The sequence below is a fragment of the Arachis stenosperma genome, chromosome 10 (assembly GCF_014773155.1).
Source record: "Arachis stenosperma cultivar V10309 chromosome 10, arast.V10309.gnm1.PFL2, whole genome shotgun sequence".
NCBI classification, from domain to species: domain Eukaryota; kingdom Viridiplantae; phylum Streptophyta; class Magnoliopsida; order Fabales; family Fabaceae; genus Arachis; species Arachis stenosperma.
In genome coordinates this window covers 37,303,752-37,318,681 of record NC_080386.1, presented here as the reverse complement: position 1 = coordinate 37,318,681, position 14,930 = coordinate 37,303,752, and the positions used below count along the sequence as shown (strand labels likewise).

The 14,930-nt window shown below is 39.3% G+C and overlaps 1 protein-coding gene, 1 non-coding gene and 1 pseudogene across 2 annotated transcripts; 2 read left to right on the top strand and 1 right to left on the bottom strand.

The window, feature by feature from the left end:
* The first annotated feature begins 3,356 nt into the window (after window positions 1-3,356).
* On the top strand, window positions 3,357-6,266 carry LOC130954649 (uncharacterized; annotated as a pseudogene).
* A 657-nt stretch (window positions 6,267-6,923) lies between these two features.
* Window positions 6,924-9,636, bottom strand: LOC130956380 (proline transporter 2-like). The gene is made up of 7 exons (XM_057883418.1): window positions 9,389-9,636; window positions 9,001-9,225; window positions 8,819-8,913; window positions 8,421-8,610; window positions 8,097-8,221; window positions 7,789-8,004; window positions 6,924-7,413 (listed from the first exon to the last, which is right to left on the bottom strand). The coding sequence occupies exons 1-7, from the start codon at window positions 9,483-9,485 to the stop codon at window positions 7,036-7,038; spliced, it is 1,326 nt and encodes a 441-aa protein (XP_057739401.1). The 5' UTR covers window positions 9,486-9,636; the 3' UTR covers window positions 6,924-7,035.
* Window positions 9,637-14,082: 4,446 nt separating this feature from the next.
* Window positions 14,083-14,186, top strand: LOC130958567 (small nucleolar RNA R71). The gene has a single exon (XR_009077680.1). It is a non-coding gene; the product is annotated as a small nucleolar RNA R71 (small nucleolar RNA).
* Window positions 14,187-14,930: the final 744 nt, after the last annotated feature.

Genomic DNA, 14,930 nt, shown 5'->3' with positions numbered 1-14,930 from the left:
GTGGATTTCGCTCCGTCCGTAGGTCATATGGGTGACCTCGAACTGAGTCATCCACCCCCGGAGCTCCCGAACCACCTGCCTCTGTCGGAGCGGATGATACAGGGTTGAACGTGTCAACAACTGTGTATGCCCGCTGACGATGCATAAAACCACTATCACATGATGCACTCCCTGACGTGCGGTCGGAAGTACGACCCTGCAAACCATGAGCCGTATCTACTGATGCCCTACGTGGATCAGCTGACACCGACAGTGAAGGGATACCACTAAAATCTGACCAGCCACCCAAACCAGCCTCTCCGCCACTGGAGAAGTCAAACCAATCTGTACGGGAAGGAATGGTAAGTATGGGATCATGATGATGGACGGACGGACCGTGGTAACTGTGCTGAGAATGGTGGCTGCTCTGAGCGTGGGGGGTGTGCTCAGAGTGCTGAGAGTGGTGACTGGCCTGAGAGTGATGGCTACCATGACTGTAGGCCGGTGGCTGTGGTATATAATAAGGAATCGGCTCAAACACTGCATGCTGTGGGGCAGGTGGCTGTGGGGGAGGTGGCTGTGGGGCAGGTGGCTGTGGATGATGAGGAACGTAGGCCGTCAATCTCAACAGATGTCCATAGGAGCGTACGTACCAATCCCGATACTCTACCGTCGGGAAAAAATCCCAGGTCGGAAGGGGGTGCCGATCCCGCAATCGACTGTGTCGCCTGTTGGCCCACTCCTCTATCCATGCCCCATGCAAAACTGTCCAGTCATGTAGCTGCACTCCACGTAGAACGACGCAATGCTGATCAACTGGAATATCTCTTACTGCCCATGGAGGAGGTTGTGCATATCCATACTGACGCATCACTCGGTCCGCAGGGTGCCACTCGACACACTCGAATGACAACAACGGAGCAACGATGTCACACACCTCAAGATGGGGATATAACTCGTCCGGAACGATCAATCCGTGATACGGCCGCCACTCAAACTGCCACAGTATTATTGGCATATTAGAACCCTAACAATAATGGATTGAAAAACGGAACAGCTAAAATATAACTATTTACCTCTTCCATGTAGTCTATGTCATGCCTGAATGTCTCTACGGTCTTCGATAACCACGCTGTAGTCCGTTCCGAATGACTCCACCTGACACATTATTAATCGAAAAAATTTAAATAAAACACCATAAGTCAAACATGCATCATGAATATAACACAAGACTAAAATAAGACTTATTACCTCCTGGCAACTGGTATCTCGGCGGGTGGAAGGGTTTGTCTCGGTATGGGAGCAAGACACGGCATTCGCTCCCATGCCCAAACAAACAATAGATTCAGAGGGCCATCCATCTCCTTAGTATCATATCGTGATGCACGGCATAGTGCTCTGTAAAGATGAGCGAGACAAGCTGACCCCCAACTGTAAGTATGGATCTGCTCGAAATCGCGAAGCAATGGTAAATACTTCGCATGGGCATATGCGGTCGACTTGTCCGTGAATAGGGTCGACCCTAACAAACAGAAGATATGACATCTGACGTATCTCCTGATAGACTCCTCAGTATCCAACGGCTCTGCATCTCTAATACGTCGAACCCAAGCCAACTTTATATAGGACTTCGCATTATGACTGACTGATGGCTCACGACCGAATATCGCTATGCCCTGACTTTGAACAAACTCGCTGCTACTATCTGTCCATCCACGGACAGGCTCTCCATCAATGGGTAGGCCGAATATATGAGCAACGTCCTCTAATGTCACTGTAACCTCACCGATTGGCAATACAAAGCTATGGGTTTCAGGCCTCCACCTTTCAACCAGAGCAGCTAACATGGGGTGAAATCCTCTTATGACTCCAATTCTGGAGACGTGGTAGAATCCCGTGGCGCGTAAGTGGTTCTCCACCATCGGATTCCACGTCTGTGGTGGATCCAGTTTACGCACCAACAAATTCCTGTTAGGCTGCATTAACAAAATTACATGTTACATTAATTAAATAATAATCCTTATAATATTATAATATACATTCACATATTTATACGAGAACAATATTAAATAATATAAAATTATTATATAATATAATATTATTATTATAAAAATAATTATCTTCTTAAATATAATATATATATATATATTATATTATACGATAACAATATTATTATTATATATATTATACGATAACAATAATATAATAACATATATATGTATTATACGATAATAATTCATACTATTATATAATATATTATTATTTTTTATACATTTTACATATTTAGTTTATTATAATATTTACTTACTAAATTTTTTAATAACGATACAGTATAATATAATATAATTTTGGGTTTATTTACTTACTAATATTATTATTATTATTATTATTATTATTATTATTATTATTATTATTATTTTATAAAAAATATTATTATATTTTTAAAATATTTAAAAATATACAGAATAATATTCTCAACACCAAAATATATATGTATCATAAAAAAAATACATAAAAAATAAAATAATTTAAATACATCAAAAAAATTTATTTACTTACATAAATAGGATGATCCAGATAGTTGATAATATGTTCTTCAGGCGCTAGATAATTACGTACCATTTTTTTTTAATCCTTTAAACTAATATTTTTTTTATTTCCACATATAAACTTAACTCACCACTATTCACTACTACTTACTATACCCTCCTCATTAATACTACCCAACTCACTTCTTTCTCTCCATCTCCCGTGTATCTCTTTTCTTTCAGCTATGATTCTATGAATGGGAGGAGAAGAAGCCCAACTGCATGCATATATATATACATGAAGTAATGGTAGCGCCGGTTCCCGGAGTGGGGGGCTGTCTCCTGCATGCAGGCAGAACTGCAACACGCCCCCCGCGTGGTGAAGCATTGGGACTCCGCGCAACGCTGCCACCCCTGACGTACCACGCCCCTGGCGTGATGACTCACCACGCCCCTGGCGTGTTGCCACCTCAGCCACCACGCCCCCGGCGTGCTGCCACCTGGCTATCCACCTCAGCCACCACGCCCCTGGCGTGCTGCCACCTGGCACTCCTGCTCAGCCACCACGCCCCCGGCGTGCTGCCAACTGTTTCTCCCGCTCAGCCACCACGCCCTTGGCGTGTTGAGGGTGAGCTCCACCCTCCGATAATTTCCCTCCTTGGCCAATATCCGGCCAATTTACCAACACTTCTTCCATAAAGAAAATAATTTCCGACATGAGTCTCCAACCACCATACTGAATTGTATAATTGTTTTTTAAAGAAAACTCAAAATTCTGAGATAATTCCACTAGGATATAAACTCACGGCTATCCTGTGTTATATAATAATATAATAAGTCTTACACAACTCTTACATGCTGTGAACGATCAAGAGTTTTCCCAAACTCGGACAAGTCGCATCATCATCTTCATGGACATCTTGGTGCCTCTTGTGGGGTGGCACCCTCTCCCATCTCGGCAACAATCAACTCAACTTGGCTCATCTTCTACAGACCTGCTTCCTTCACCTTTCCTTCCGAGCTTTTCTTAATCCCCAATACTCTTGATATACAGTTTTGCTCGAGGCTTCCTTCGCTACCTTTCCTTACTTTGTTTGCCCCTGATTTCTTCCTTCCTAACTACTATAGCTGCTGCCACGGACTGCACATCCTCCTCTTCTTTCTCCCAGCTCCTCCCCTCTTCCTTAACAGGGAGGTTAGCCAAACCTTTGAGCTGATTGATAGGAGTTGGGTTCCTGTTTTTAAATCCTCCCCCTATCCCTCTACTCATGGTTCTAGCCCCACCATGTTCTCTCTGTTCGCCCATTCTCCTACCCGCCTGATCTGCCCGTAGCAGTTCTCCTTACCTCTTTCCCACCACCTCTCCCACAATAGCCGCCTTTACTTGTTCGTCACAAGTTCTACCATCATGACCAATGAAACCGCAGTAATTACTAATTACAGAAAGTCCCAATTCTCTCGTACCTTGGCTGCACTCTGATCAGACCCGACTATTTTAAGAGTTCTTCTTATTAGTGACTTAGTAACATCCATCTGAACGTGCACTTTTACGATTTTCTCTTCTTTGCCGCACATTTGGAATATGTCAGCATCAACAACATCACCATAAGCCCTTCCTATCTTCTGCCCGAGCTCCTTAGTTTTACAATATTCAGGTAAACCCCCGTCAGATTTGAAAATTAGGATTCCTCTCAAAGCCCTAGCAGAGCACGTAGCAAAACTCTATAGGGCACGTTTTAATTAAAAACTAATAAATTACTGTCTGCATCCGGTAGAATTCGAATTCCTGACGCTTTGAGCGAACAAGTGAACTTGCTAGAGAAAGAGAAGGAGAATGGGGCAGCTTTCTTTTCTTTCTGATCCCAGTTTTCCATGGATATGAAATGATCTCTCGGTGAGGGTGTCTGTGTCGATGTCCGTGTGTAACCCCTTTCCCTCCACTGTCCAGTCCTCGCCGAAGCTACCCGCCGTTCCGGTACCAGGTTAACTCTTGCGCTCCAATGTTCTTTCATATTTCACTTATTTCTCTCTTATGTTTCTCCCGACTTTATTTTAGTTGTATCTTCAGTTGTTTGCACTGAAATTTGTAGATTCTATGCTCAAAGTCTAATTCAGGATATTCTTTTTCTTGGTAAAGTTTATGAGACTTTTCGTTGGTGCATTCCTAATTTTGATGATATTTAATTAGAAGATAATTTCATAATCTGTTATCTGGATTTTTGATGTCCTCCAAGTGATTGTAACTTTGCTAGTGAGATTTTGGTTCCGCAAAATGCATATTTTTTTAGAAATGGCACTACTTGCTCTTTGTTGTCTGTGTCTGCAATGCAAGCTTACCAAATTTTGAGACTAAACTCTACAAAATTTGAACCCTGAAACTGAACTTGTAATTTCAATTTGGGGAAAAGTTTTTATGAGGTAACTGAAATGGTATCAGATTCAAAGAAGAAGATTAGGGAAGAAAGGAGTTGCAGAGTGAAGGAAGAATGAGAAGCAGAGTTGTTCTGCACTTTTGGTATTGAAGATTGAAAAAGGTAAAGTGAAGAAGTGAGTCACATGGGTTCAGTTGTGTGACTTATAGCACAGCTGTTACCCATTGTAAACCACACGTGTTTTAACAAACTTAACAAACTGAGCTAACAGAATCAACTTGCTAAGCTAACAACTAACTAAGCTAACAACTAACAACTAACAACTAACTGTGTGTGTATGTGTGAGCTAAGCTTAACAGAAGGCTAAAGCCAGCTAGCTCCCTTTCTCTTAGCTTACTCTATCAGTAACTTCAGAATTTGATAACTTCACTACAGTGTGTTATGTTTAATGGATTGGACGAGTTCTGTATCTCTTATAGTGATATATTTCTTGTTTGCAGTGCAGGGAGATGGGTTTGTGGACACTACTAGAGGGGTTCTTGCTCCTTGCAAATGCACTGGCAATAACAAACGAGGATCGGTTTCTTGCACCGAGAGGGTGGGGCTTCTCAGTTGGGAGGACAAAGTCCTTGAAAGGCCAGATTATAAGTCTCATTCATGCAAGTCCGTACATGAGAGTTCCTCTCAGTACTTCTCAACACCATCTTCATTATTGTAAAGTTTCTGTCCGGAAGATGATGATGATAAGCAAGCTGCGATGTCAATGCTTTGTTAGAGTTTAAAATTTAAATGATATGCTCCGTATATGTGTGTGTCATCCGATTAGATGCTTGTGTTTCTAAGACTCAAGATAGTGGTTGAGTTAAATTGTTGACTTAAGATCAAACCGCTTTCTGAAAATTATTTTTCTTAAAGCCCCCAACTAGCAGGGCAAACTTGATTGCTGTTACAATTGTTCTATATGTTATATTGTTATGTCATATATTCATGTACACTTTAAACACAATTTAATTCGCAGTTAGTCAATTCTTTTTCAATTTTAATCTTCTCTCATCTAATCCTAACCAATTTCAACCCCTCCAACTCTTCACCTCCCTATCACCACCACCACCACCACCACAATCATCACATCACATCCACCACTGCCACAAGCACTCCCCCTGCACCCCGTCATTTCATTATTTTCACTGCAGCCTCGTTGAATTTTAAAAACATGAAAGACAAAAAACATACTAAACCTTTAACTGTATAGTAACTCAATGAATGTGCCTTGATTTAGAATCATGTTATCTGAATTTGTATAGATGTATAGTTTTGGATTAAGCATGCAAATCATTGGCTATGATGAGCCCGAGTGGTTAGTACAATGCAGTCTTAACCTAGATCCGTTTCTTATATGGTTGCAGGTTCTAGATCTTTAATTAGAGATTTCAGCAAAGCATTCTAGGCAACCTAGTTTACCAAATTCTACTTTAGAAATGCCTATCAATGTATGTCTTTGTCTTATTTTAACCCACACAATTATGTTCTTTACCATACATCATGTATATTCAATTTTTTTTATGAAGTTACATATCGATTATCACTTTTCCTTTAAATTTTCATTTATTTTTGTAAACATCTTGCCTACTTAATTGTTGGAATTTAATCTAACTGATGCCGCTAAAGTAACTCGTCTCTACTGATATGCTCATCTCATTATTAAATCTTAACTCTCAACTCCGGATATCTTATTTCATTTCATTTTATTTAGCAAGCTTAGAACTTGTACTAAGCAAAATTAGTACACTGGCTGAAAGAATACAGAAGGAAAAAAAAAGACTAAAAATTGTCATTCAAAATAAAGATTTAAAAAAATGTGATTCATATAAAAAAAACCAGATCAATTCCTTACAAAAACCAACAATTAGGCTCATTAAAAAAAACACACACACAATATGATTATGATCTTTATTCATATCAATCCATTAAAGATAAGAAAGACTCATATTTCTAGATATGAATCATCATTCCAAGCAAATAAAAGAGAATTTCTTTCAAACATGCAAATGAAAACGACTTGATCCAACAAGCGATATCTCTATAAAGAGATATATAGCAAAAGATTACATTATAGATATGGAAGAAAATCTGCAAAGAAAACATTTAGATTTTGATCATAAATCAGCAAAAAGATGGTATGTTTTGGAGTCTACGAAGATAAGTCTTATGCCCGAAACTGTTGCTGCAAGAGACATGATGCTAAAGAAAACAATGTTGAGCCAGTGCCAGAGTTGTTGCATGGATGATTGTTTGTCCTTCTTTGCCGTTAGGTACATATGGTTTGCAAGAACAAATGTGAGTGGGAATGTGCTTATTGCACCTGTGAGGCTCATGAAATCTCCAAGAAATGGTAGCAGAGCAGATACAAATGTATTGAAGGTGAGGTAGCCACCTCTTAGTAAAAACCTGAATGATAAGTTCTTAATTTTTAGGGCACTTCCGGTGATCCCATATTTGGTGTCCGCATACTCATACATAGGACTAGCAAATATCTAGCAGAAGTGAAAATAGAGGATCATTAGGACACTCAAACAATTCGAGTAAACCAAATTTCATCCCAGACCAAAAACACGAGCTAATAAAGGATGTGTTTGGTTTGCGCTTTTATTTTCAATTCTTTTGATATTTTTTGTTTTTATTGTTTTCTCTTTTCTCTTCACAAAATCTTGAAATAGAAACTATTGAAAATGAAAATGCAAACCAAACACATCTTAGTTTCTCAAGATTTGAAATCCCGGTTGATCTTTCTTTAACCAGTGAGAGACAACTTTGTTTTCCTTAAATTGTAAGATATGATTTTGGCCTGTATTATTTATCAGGGTTAAAACAATTGATAGTAGCAGAAGTTCAAGTTTAGATGTAAGTACATGCAATGCAATGACTGATTGAAGAAAAGCTGTAATGTTAGCTACAGCTTTAACCCAGACAGGACCATTCACATTGTTCAGCAAATATGCTGATGTGGAATTTCCATAAGCCCAGTAACCTGTAAATGTAACCAGGTACAATGGAAGAACACCAACTGTGAACTGAAAATACAGGGCTTTCATCATGTTCTTCACAACTGGCTGCTTAATTGTTGCCTGTCATATACATCAATCAATTTATGTTGTGCATCAGTATCTATTTGTACATTAAATATGTTTGAATAACATGTAATGTAAGTTTATGGGACCTGTATTTCGGGAAGCATGTCAGTGTTATATGCGAACACGAGACTAGCGCTCGCTCCAATGATCGAAAATATTTTACCGGCGCCATCGCCCGGAATACTGAAATCTCTAGGTGGTGCATTCAATCCTGATGTTAATAACAATCATCTTGTTTAATGGACAGTTAAAAAAAAAATAGTGTCTTCAACTTAATGCATGAAATTTTTTAACTCAGTTCGGATAGAGATGCAAGATTTGTATTCACGTGAATACCAAGCTGGCAATAAGACCTTGGTGGACAAAAAAAAAGGGGGACACATAACGTACTAGCAGAAATGAAATATTACCATCTTTAAGGGACAGCACAAATGCTATAACAATATAAGCTAGACTCAAGAGAGTTGAAAAACCCAGCCAAACTCCAAGAGCTGAAAGAGTAGGGATTCCAATGGCAAACAGTGCACACACAAAGCCAGCTATGGCAATAAAATATGGAAGTTTCATTGTGTGATCATCCCAGAATAGAAGATAAGTAGCCTGCACCACATTGAACACAAAAATAAAAAAAGAATTCACGAAAAGAACCCTCTGGAAATACCAAAAAAAAAAAAGAAATTCAATTACCAAATTAACCAATGCATATTGTTTTTATATATTTTTTGTATGCATGTGACAGAATGGCTAGACATACACACTATCTAAAGAAACATATTCTAAACTGAGGAAGAGATTGAATTTGTGTTACTTTCAAGGCTGAACCGGCCAAAATGATGTAGCCAGTATTGATCATGAAAAGATTGACGTATTGTAGAGCCCATGTAAGAGTATATGCCTTTTTTCCTGCGGTAAGAAAGGGATGAAACATGAGAGAAAAAGAAATAGCTGCATGTTATTGGAAAACATTTGTAGAAGATGAGTATTTGTTACCGTATGTGAATCCAGCAAGGTCTCTATATCTGATGCGCCTTGTCCCCCCATACTCATGGAGCATAGCAACAAGAGCATTTGCATAGAGCGAAATCACGGTGGCCAGGATTAGACCAACCACGCCACCAACCCAACCAAGCGGCACCATGATGGTGCCGGAATATCCCAGCACATAAGCGCTGTTGATTCCGGTGGTTAGGACAAAAGCCACTTGAAACCATGAATCTGCCACCAAACAAATTCCAGAGGAAAAAAATTGAGTTAATATTATGGAGATAAGATTGAACAGAGGAAAATGTATATATTACAAATTGCATGCTTAATTATGTCATCTTCTATCTCAATCAGCAATATTTATGATATATAAGTAAAACCCATTATTACTAACCACTGCTAATCTGGTGCGTGGTTTCCGGCACTTTAACGTTGTTTTCATGGTTACTATCATGGTTACTATCGTTCCTTCCCATTGTTTTGTTAGGCATTACAAACGCCAAGCTGCTCCTCAGCTCCAACAATGAGCCTGCATATATACACTCAACTACTGCAACAAATTGAGATTTAAACTAATCCATTGCAGTGTCACAGCTGAACAATGTTCACAGCCTATCTTGCCAAAAATGTTGTAAACTCATCTAACGAACCACTAGTATATACATATGCTAATTACATGTATTGAACTAATATGTTACCTAATACCAACCCCACCTAAAACCATAGTCTCTTTTCCATGACTCCATTCACCTCCTTTTTTGTTCCAGCGCCAAACTATTTTATGCTCCATACACACCTTTCAATATTCTTATTTGGACTAGTCTAGTCTTATTAAAGATTTTTATTGTTTTAAACTAATGAAGAAAAAATTATTAGACCTCATCAAAGTCTACAATAGAATGGTTCATGATTTTGACATTTGGTAGGTATATATATTAATTGGTGAGCTACTTTCACTTTCACTTTCATTTATATAGAACTTGAGAGTGCCAAACAGAACTAATGGAGAACTCCTCCAGCTCGGAGGTTACATAAAGTTAAAGGAATTAGGGCTAGAAGGTATGTAGCCAGCTATCATAAAAGACTATTCTGGAGCTAGGTTTTATAGACGAAGATAGCGTTGTCTGTTGTGTCTGCATAGCTGACAAATACTTGACAAGATCAAAACAAGTGTTGGACACATTCCCACTTGTTAAATTGAAATAAATAAATAAAATAAATAAATAAGTTGTCTTTTAGCTTTGGTATGGACCAAGTATGGGCACTTAAGTTTCTGCCTCTGATTTTTTTTTTGGGCCAATAATTCATTCAAAATATAAGAATTATTTGATAGTATTTGTGCACATATTTTTGATGGAGTAACCCAAACAAAATACCATACCCAACACTGGCCAACTTAATAAAAGCAATATTACTTGAAAGTTGAGGTTCGTTTTAATATCCTTTGAATTTTTCAAATAGAGCCCTAGACTCTTTTAAGTCTCGGTCATTCCTTTAACTTCAATATTGGTTTCATAGGCTCTATGGTTCTCTTGGGAAGCATGGAAACTAACAATTATTGGTAGTTTGGCACCAAATCATATGATGTTGTAAATTTGAGGCCTGTCAGTGTGCCTGTGTCGGTTCTGTCATATTTAACGTAAAAATATAATTTTTTTAGTATAGGATCCAAAATATATTTTTTTCTTTTGATATTTTTTTCTCTTTGGTTCAGTTTGTGCATATTTTACTTATATAGAAGCAAAATAATTAGGTAAAATATTTACATATTTTTCATATATAAAATTACAAAATATGACTAAAACTTTTAATATATATTTTGTTATTTTGTGAGTGAAATATGAAAATGATATATAAAATAATAAATTTTAAGACTTTTACACAAATAAAAAATTTTGGGAGAAATGAAAAAAGAGCAAAATTAAATATTCGGAGGAGAAGAAGAAGTCCGCCGCGACAACCTGGCAAGCAACCATGTCTACTGGGTACGGCCTCTCGAACCGTTCAGGGAACGAGTCGCAGAATAGTTTCGAGGAGGGGCATGGATGGCGGCACGCGACGGAAGAGGGGGCACCGGTGGAAGTGGCTGGTGGAGTTGAGGAGGATTTGTCCACTGCAGTGATCGCCGAAGTAGAAGCTACCACTGACGGGACGGAACAACGCCATCTGAGGAAGGATTCGGTCTTGATCACTGAACCTAAACATGCTCAACAAAATTCCTGTACTCTAGAGGATTCGAGGAGGACGCGAAGGGTAGAAGATCCGGGCCAGCTTAATGTTGAAGGCGTGATCAGGAATTGCAATGAACCAGTAGCGGGAAGGAGGCAACTTCGAGACAAGAATGGGTTGGAGGAGGGGGGATATCGCTGGAGGTATTATCTCAGATTGGTAACGGACAGGAGGCAGAAAGGGAGAATGGTGCAGAATCAAGTTTAGAGAGGGGGGATCAAGTGGATGATGGTAAGGAACTAGACCCCGAGGAACAGAGACCGAGTTAGGAAGAAGAGTTAGCTGAATAAAGAGGTTTGGAAACTGGCTGTGGAATCAGGTGTTCAGTGTAGTGATGAGGAGGATATCATGGCTATTTTACAATAGCAGAATGAAGCTATTGCTATGAAACGTCGACAGGCTAAGCAAAAAGAAAAAGCTCGAAGAAGCCGGCCAAAAAATCACAAACAGGTGTGTAACATTTTGGTTAAATGATTTGTACTACTTGGAATATACGGGGGTTGGGAGGTGCTGGAAAAATTAGTATGCTAAAGACTTTCAAAAACAAGTCTAGGTTGGATATGTTGGGTCTGATAGAAACAAAAAAGGAATTAATAACTAAATTTGATGTCGTGCGTATCTGGGGAAGTAACAGAACATGTTGGGAGTCTGTAAGTTCTACTAGGGCTTCTGGGGGTTCTTGCTAATGTGGGATGAAACGAATTTCAAACTTTATAATTGCTATAAAGGGGATAGATGGATGTGCATTGAAGGAGTTGTGGTAAAAGATAACTTTCATTCTGCTAATTGCTTAGTGTATGGACCGCAAGATAGAGCTGAGAAACTATCCACATGGGAAGATTTGAGTTATATTGAAGGATTGTGTCAGGTACCGATCTGTTTTTTGGGAGATTTTAATGAAATTCTGCAATTGGAGGAAAGAAAAGGAGCGACTACTTTATCAACGTCTGCGACAGAGTTTAGGACATGGGTGAATGATATGGAATTGTTTGATTTAGCACCGACTGACCGAAAGTATACAAGGTTTAGAGGACAATCGTGCAGTCGTATTGATAGGAGCCTAGTCTCTGTGGAGTGGCTTGACGTGTTGTTGTTGATGGCTATGCCGGAGATGATGGTGCACGAAATTGTGATCATCAGTGGCGCCATCAACATGGTATGCTCAATTGTAATCTCAACTCTTTATCACAACTTTGCACAACTAACCAGCAAGTGCACTGGGTCGTCCAAGTAATAAACCTTACGCGAGTAAGGGTCGATCCCACGAAGATTGTTGGTATGAAGCAAGCTATGGTCATCTTGTAAAAGTGATTCTTTTGCGTCTGTCACTAACACCCCACAATCACGAGTTTGAAGCTTGTCACAGTCATTCAATCCTTGAATCCTACTCAGAATACCACAAACAAGGTTTAGACCTTCCGGATTCTCAAGAATGCCGCCATCAATTCTAGCTTATACCACGAAGATTCTGATCAAGGAATCCAAGAGATAAACACTCAATCGAAGGTAGAACAAAGGTGGTTGTCAGGCACACGTTCATGGGTGAGAATGATGATGAGTGTCACGGATCATCACATTCATCAAGTTGAAGAACAAGTGATATCTTAGAACAAGAACAAGCTGAATTGAATAGAAGAACAATAGTAATTGCATTAATACTCGAGGTACAGCAGAGCTCCATACCTTAATCTATGGTGTGTAGAAACTCCACCGTTGAAAATACATAAGAACAAGGTCTAGGCATGGCCATGAGGCCAGCCTCCCAAAGAGGGTTCAATCATAAAAGTTTGATCAAAAGATTGAAAGATGAAAATTCAATAGCAAAAGGTCCTATTTATAGAGAACTAGTAGCTTAGGGTTTACAAAAATGAGTAAATGACGTAACAATGTCTTCATCCTCTTCAGAGGAAGAATACTCATCAGAGCTCATGAATGGCAACAATAAGTTCAGTGGAATCTCTATCGTCTCTGTATGAGCCTCAGATTCCTGTGGTTCCCCATGATGGAACTCCATAGTGGCCAGTGAACGTCCTTTGAGGTCTTCCTCACTGGTAATCACTGCCTCTTCCTCCTCTCCAGGTTCAGCCGTGTGGGGTATGTTGATGGCCTTGCACTCTCTCTTTGGATTCTCTTCTGTGTTACTTGGGAGAGTACTTGGAGGGAGTTCAGTAACTCTTTTACTCAGCTAACCCACTTGTGCCTCTAAATTTCTAATGGAGGACCTTGCTTCAGTCATGAAACTGAGAGTGGTCTTAGATAGATCAGAGACTACAGTTGCTAAATCAGAATGGCTCTGCTTAGAATTCTCTGTCTATTGCTGAGAAGAGGATGGAAAAGGTTTGCTATTGCCAAACCGTGTTCTCCCACCATTATTATTATTGAAGCCTTGATTAGGCTTCTGTTGATCCTTTCATGAGAAATTAGGATGATTCCTCCATGAAGGGTTATAAGTGTTTCCAAAGGATTCTCCCATGTAATTCACCTCTTCCATTCCAGGATTCTCAGGGTCATAAGCTTCTCCTTCAGAGGAGGCTTCCTTAGTACTGCCGGATGCAGCTTGCATTCCAGTCAGACTCTAAGAAATCATATTGATTTGCTGAGTCAATATTTTATTCTGAGCCAATATGGCATTCAGAGTGTCAACCTCAAGAACTCCCTTCTTATGAGTCATCCTATTACACAGGATTCCTTTCTGAAGTGTACATGAACTGGTTATTTGCAACCATTTTAATGAGTTCTTGGGCTTCTTCAGGCATCTTCTTCAGATGAAAAGATCCACCAGCAGAGTTGTCCAATGACATCTTGGACAATTCAGACAGACCATCATAGAATATACATAAGATGCTCCATTTTGAAAGCATGCCAGAAGGACACCTTCTAATCAATTGCTTGTATCTTTCCCAAGCTTCATAGAGGGATTCACCTTCCTTTTGTCTGAAGGTTTGGACTTCCACTCTAAGCTTACTTAATTTTTGAGGTGGAAAGAATTTAGCCAAGAAAGCATTGACCAGCTTTTCCCAATAGTTCAGGCTTTCTTTAGGTTGTGAGTCCAACCATGTCCTAGCTCTGTCTCTTACAGCAAAAGGGAAAAGCATAAGTCTGTAGACCACAGGATTAACCCCATTGGTCTTAACAGTGTCACAGATTTGCAAGAATTCAGCTAAAAACTGATGAGGATCTTCCAATAGAAGTCCATGAAACATGCAATTCTGCTGGATTAGAGAAACTGAGGCTTAAGCTCAAAGTTGTTTGCTCCAATTGCAGGAATTGAGATGCTTCTTCCATAGAAGTCAGAAGAGGGTGCAACAAAGTTACCAAGCATCTTCCTTGCATCTCCACCATTGTTGTTGGGTTCGGCCATGTGATGAGCGGATAATTTGTACGCTTTTTGACATTGGTTTTAGTATGTTTTTAGTATGATCTAGTGAGTTTTTAGTATATTTTTATTATTTTTTAGTTAAAATTCACTTTTCTGGACTTTACTATGAGTTTGTGTGTTTTTCTATGATTTCAGGTATTTTCTGGCTGAAATTGAGGGACCTGAGCAAAAATCTGATTCAGAGACTAAAAAGGACTGCAGATGCTGTTGGATTCTGACCTCCCTACACTCGAAGTGGATTTTCTGGAGCTACAGAAGCCCAATTAGCGCGCTCTCAACGGCGTTGGAAAGTAGACATCCTGGGCTTTCCAGCAATATATGATAGTTT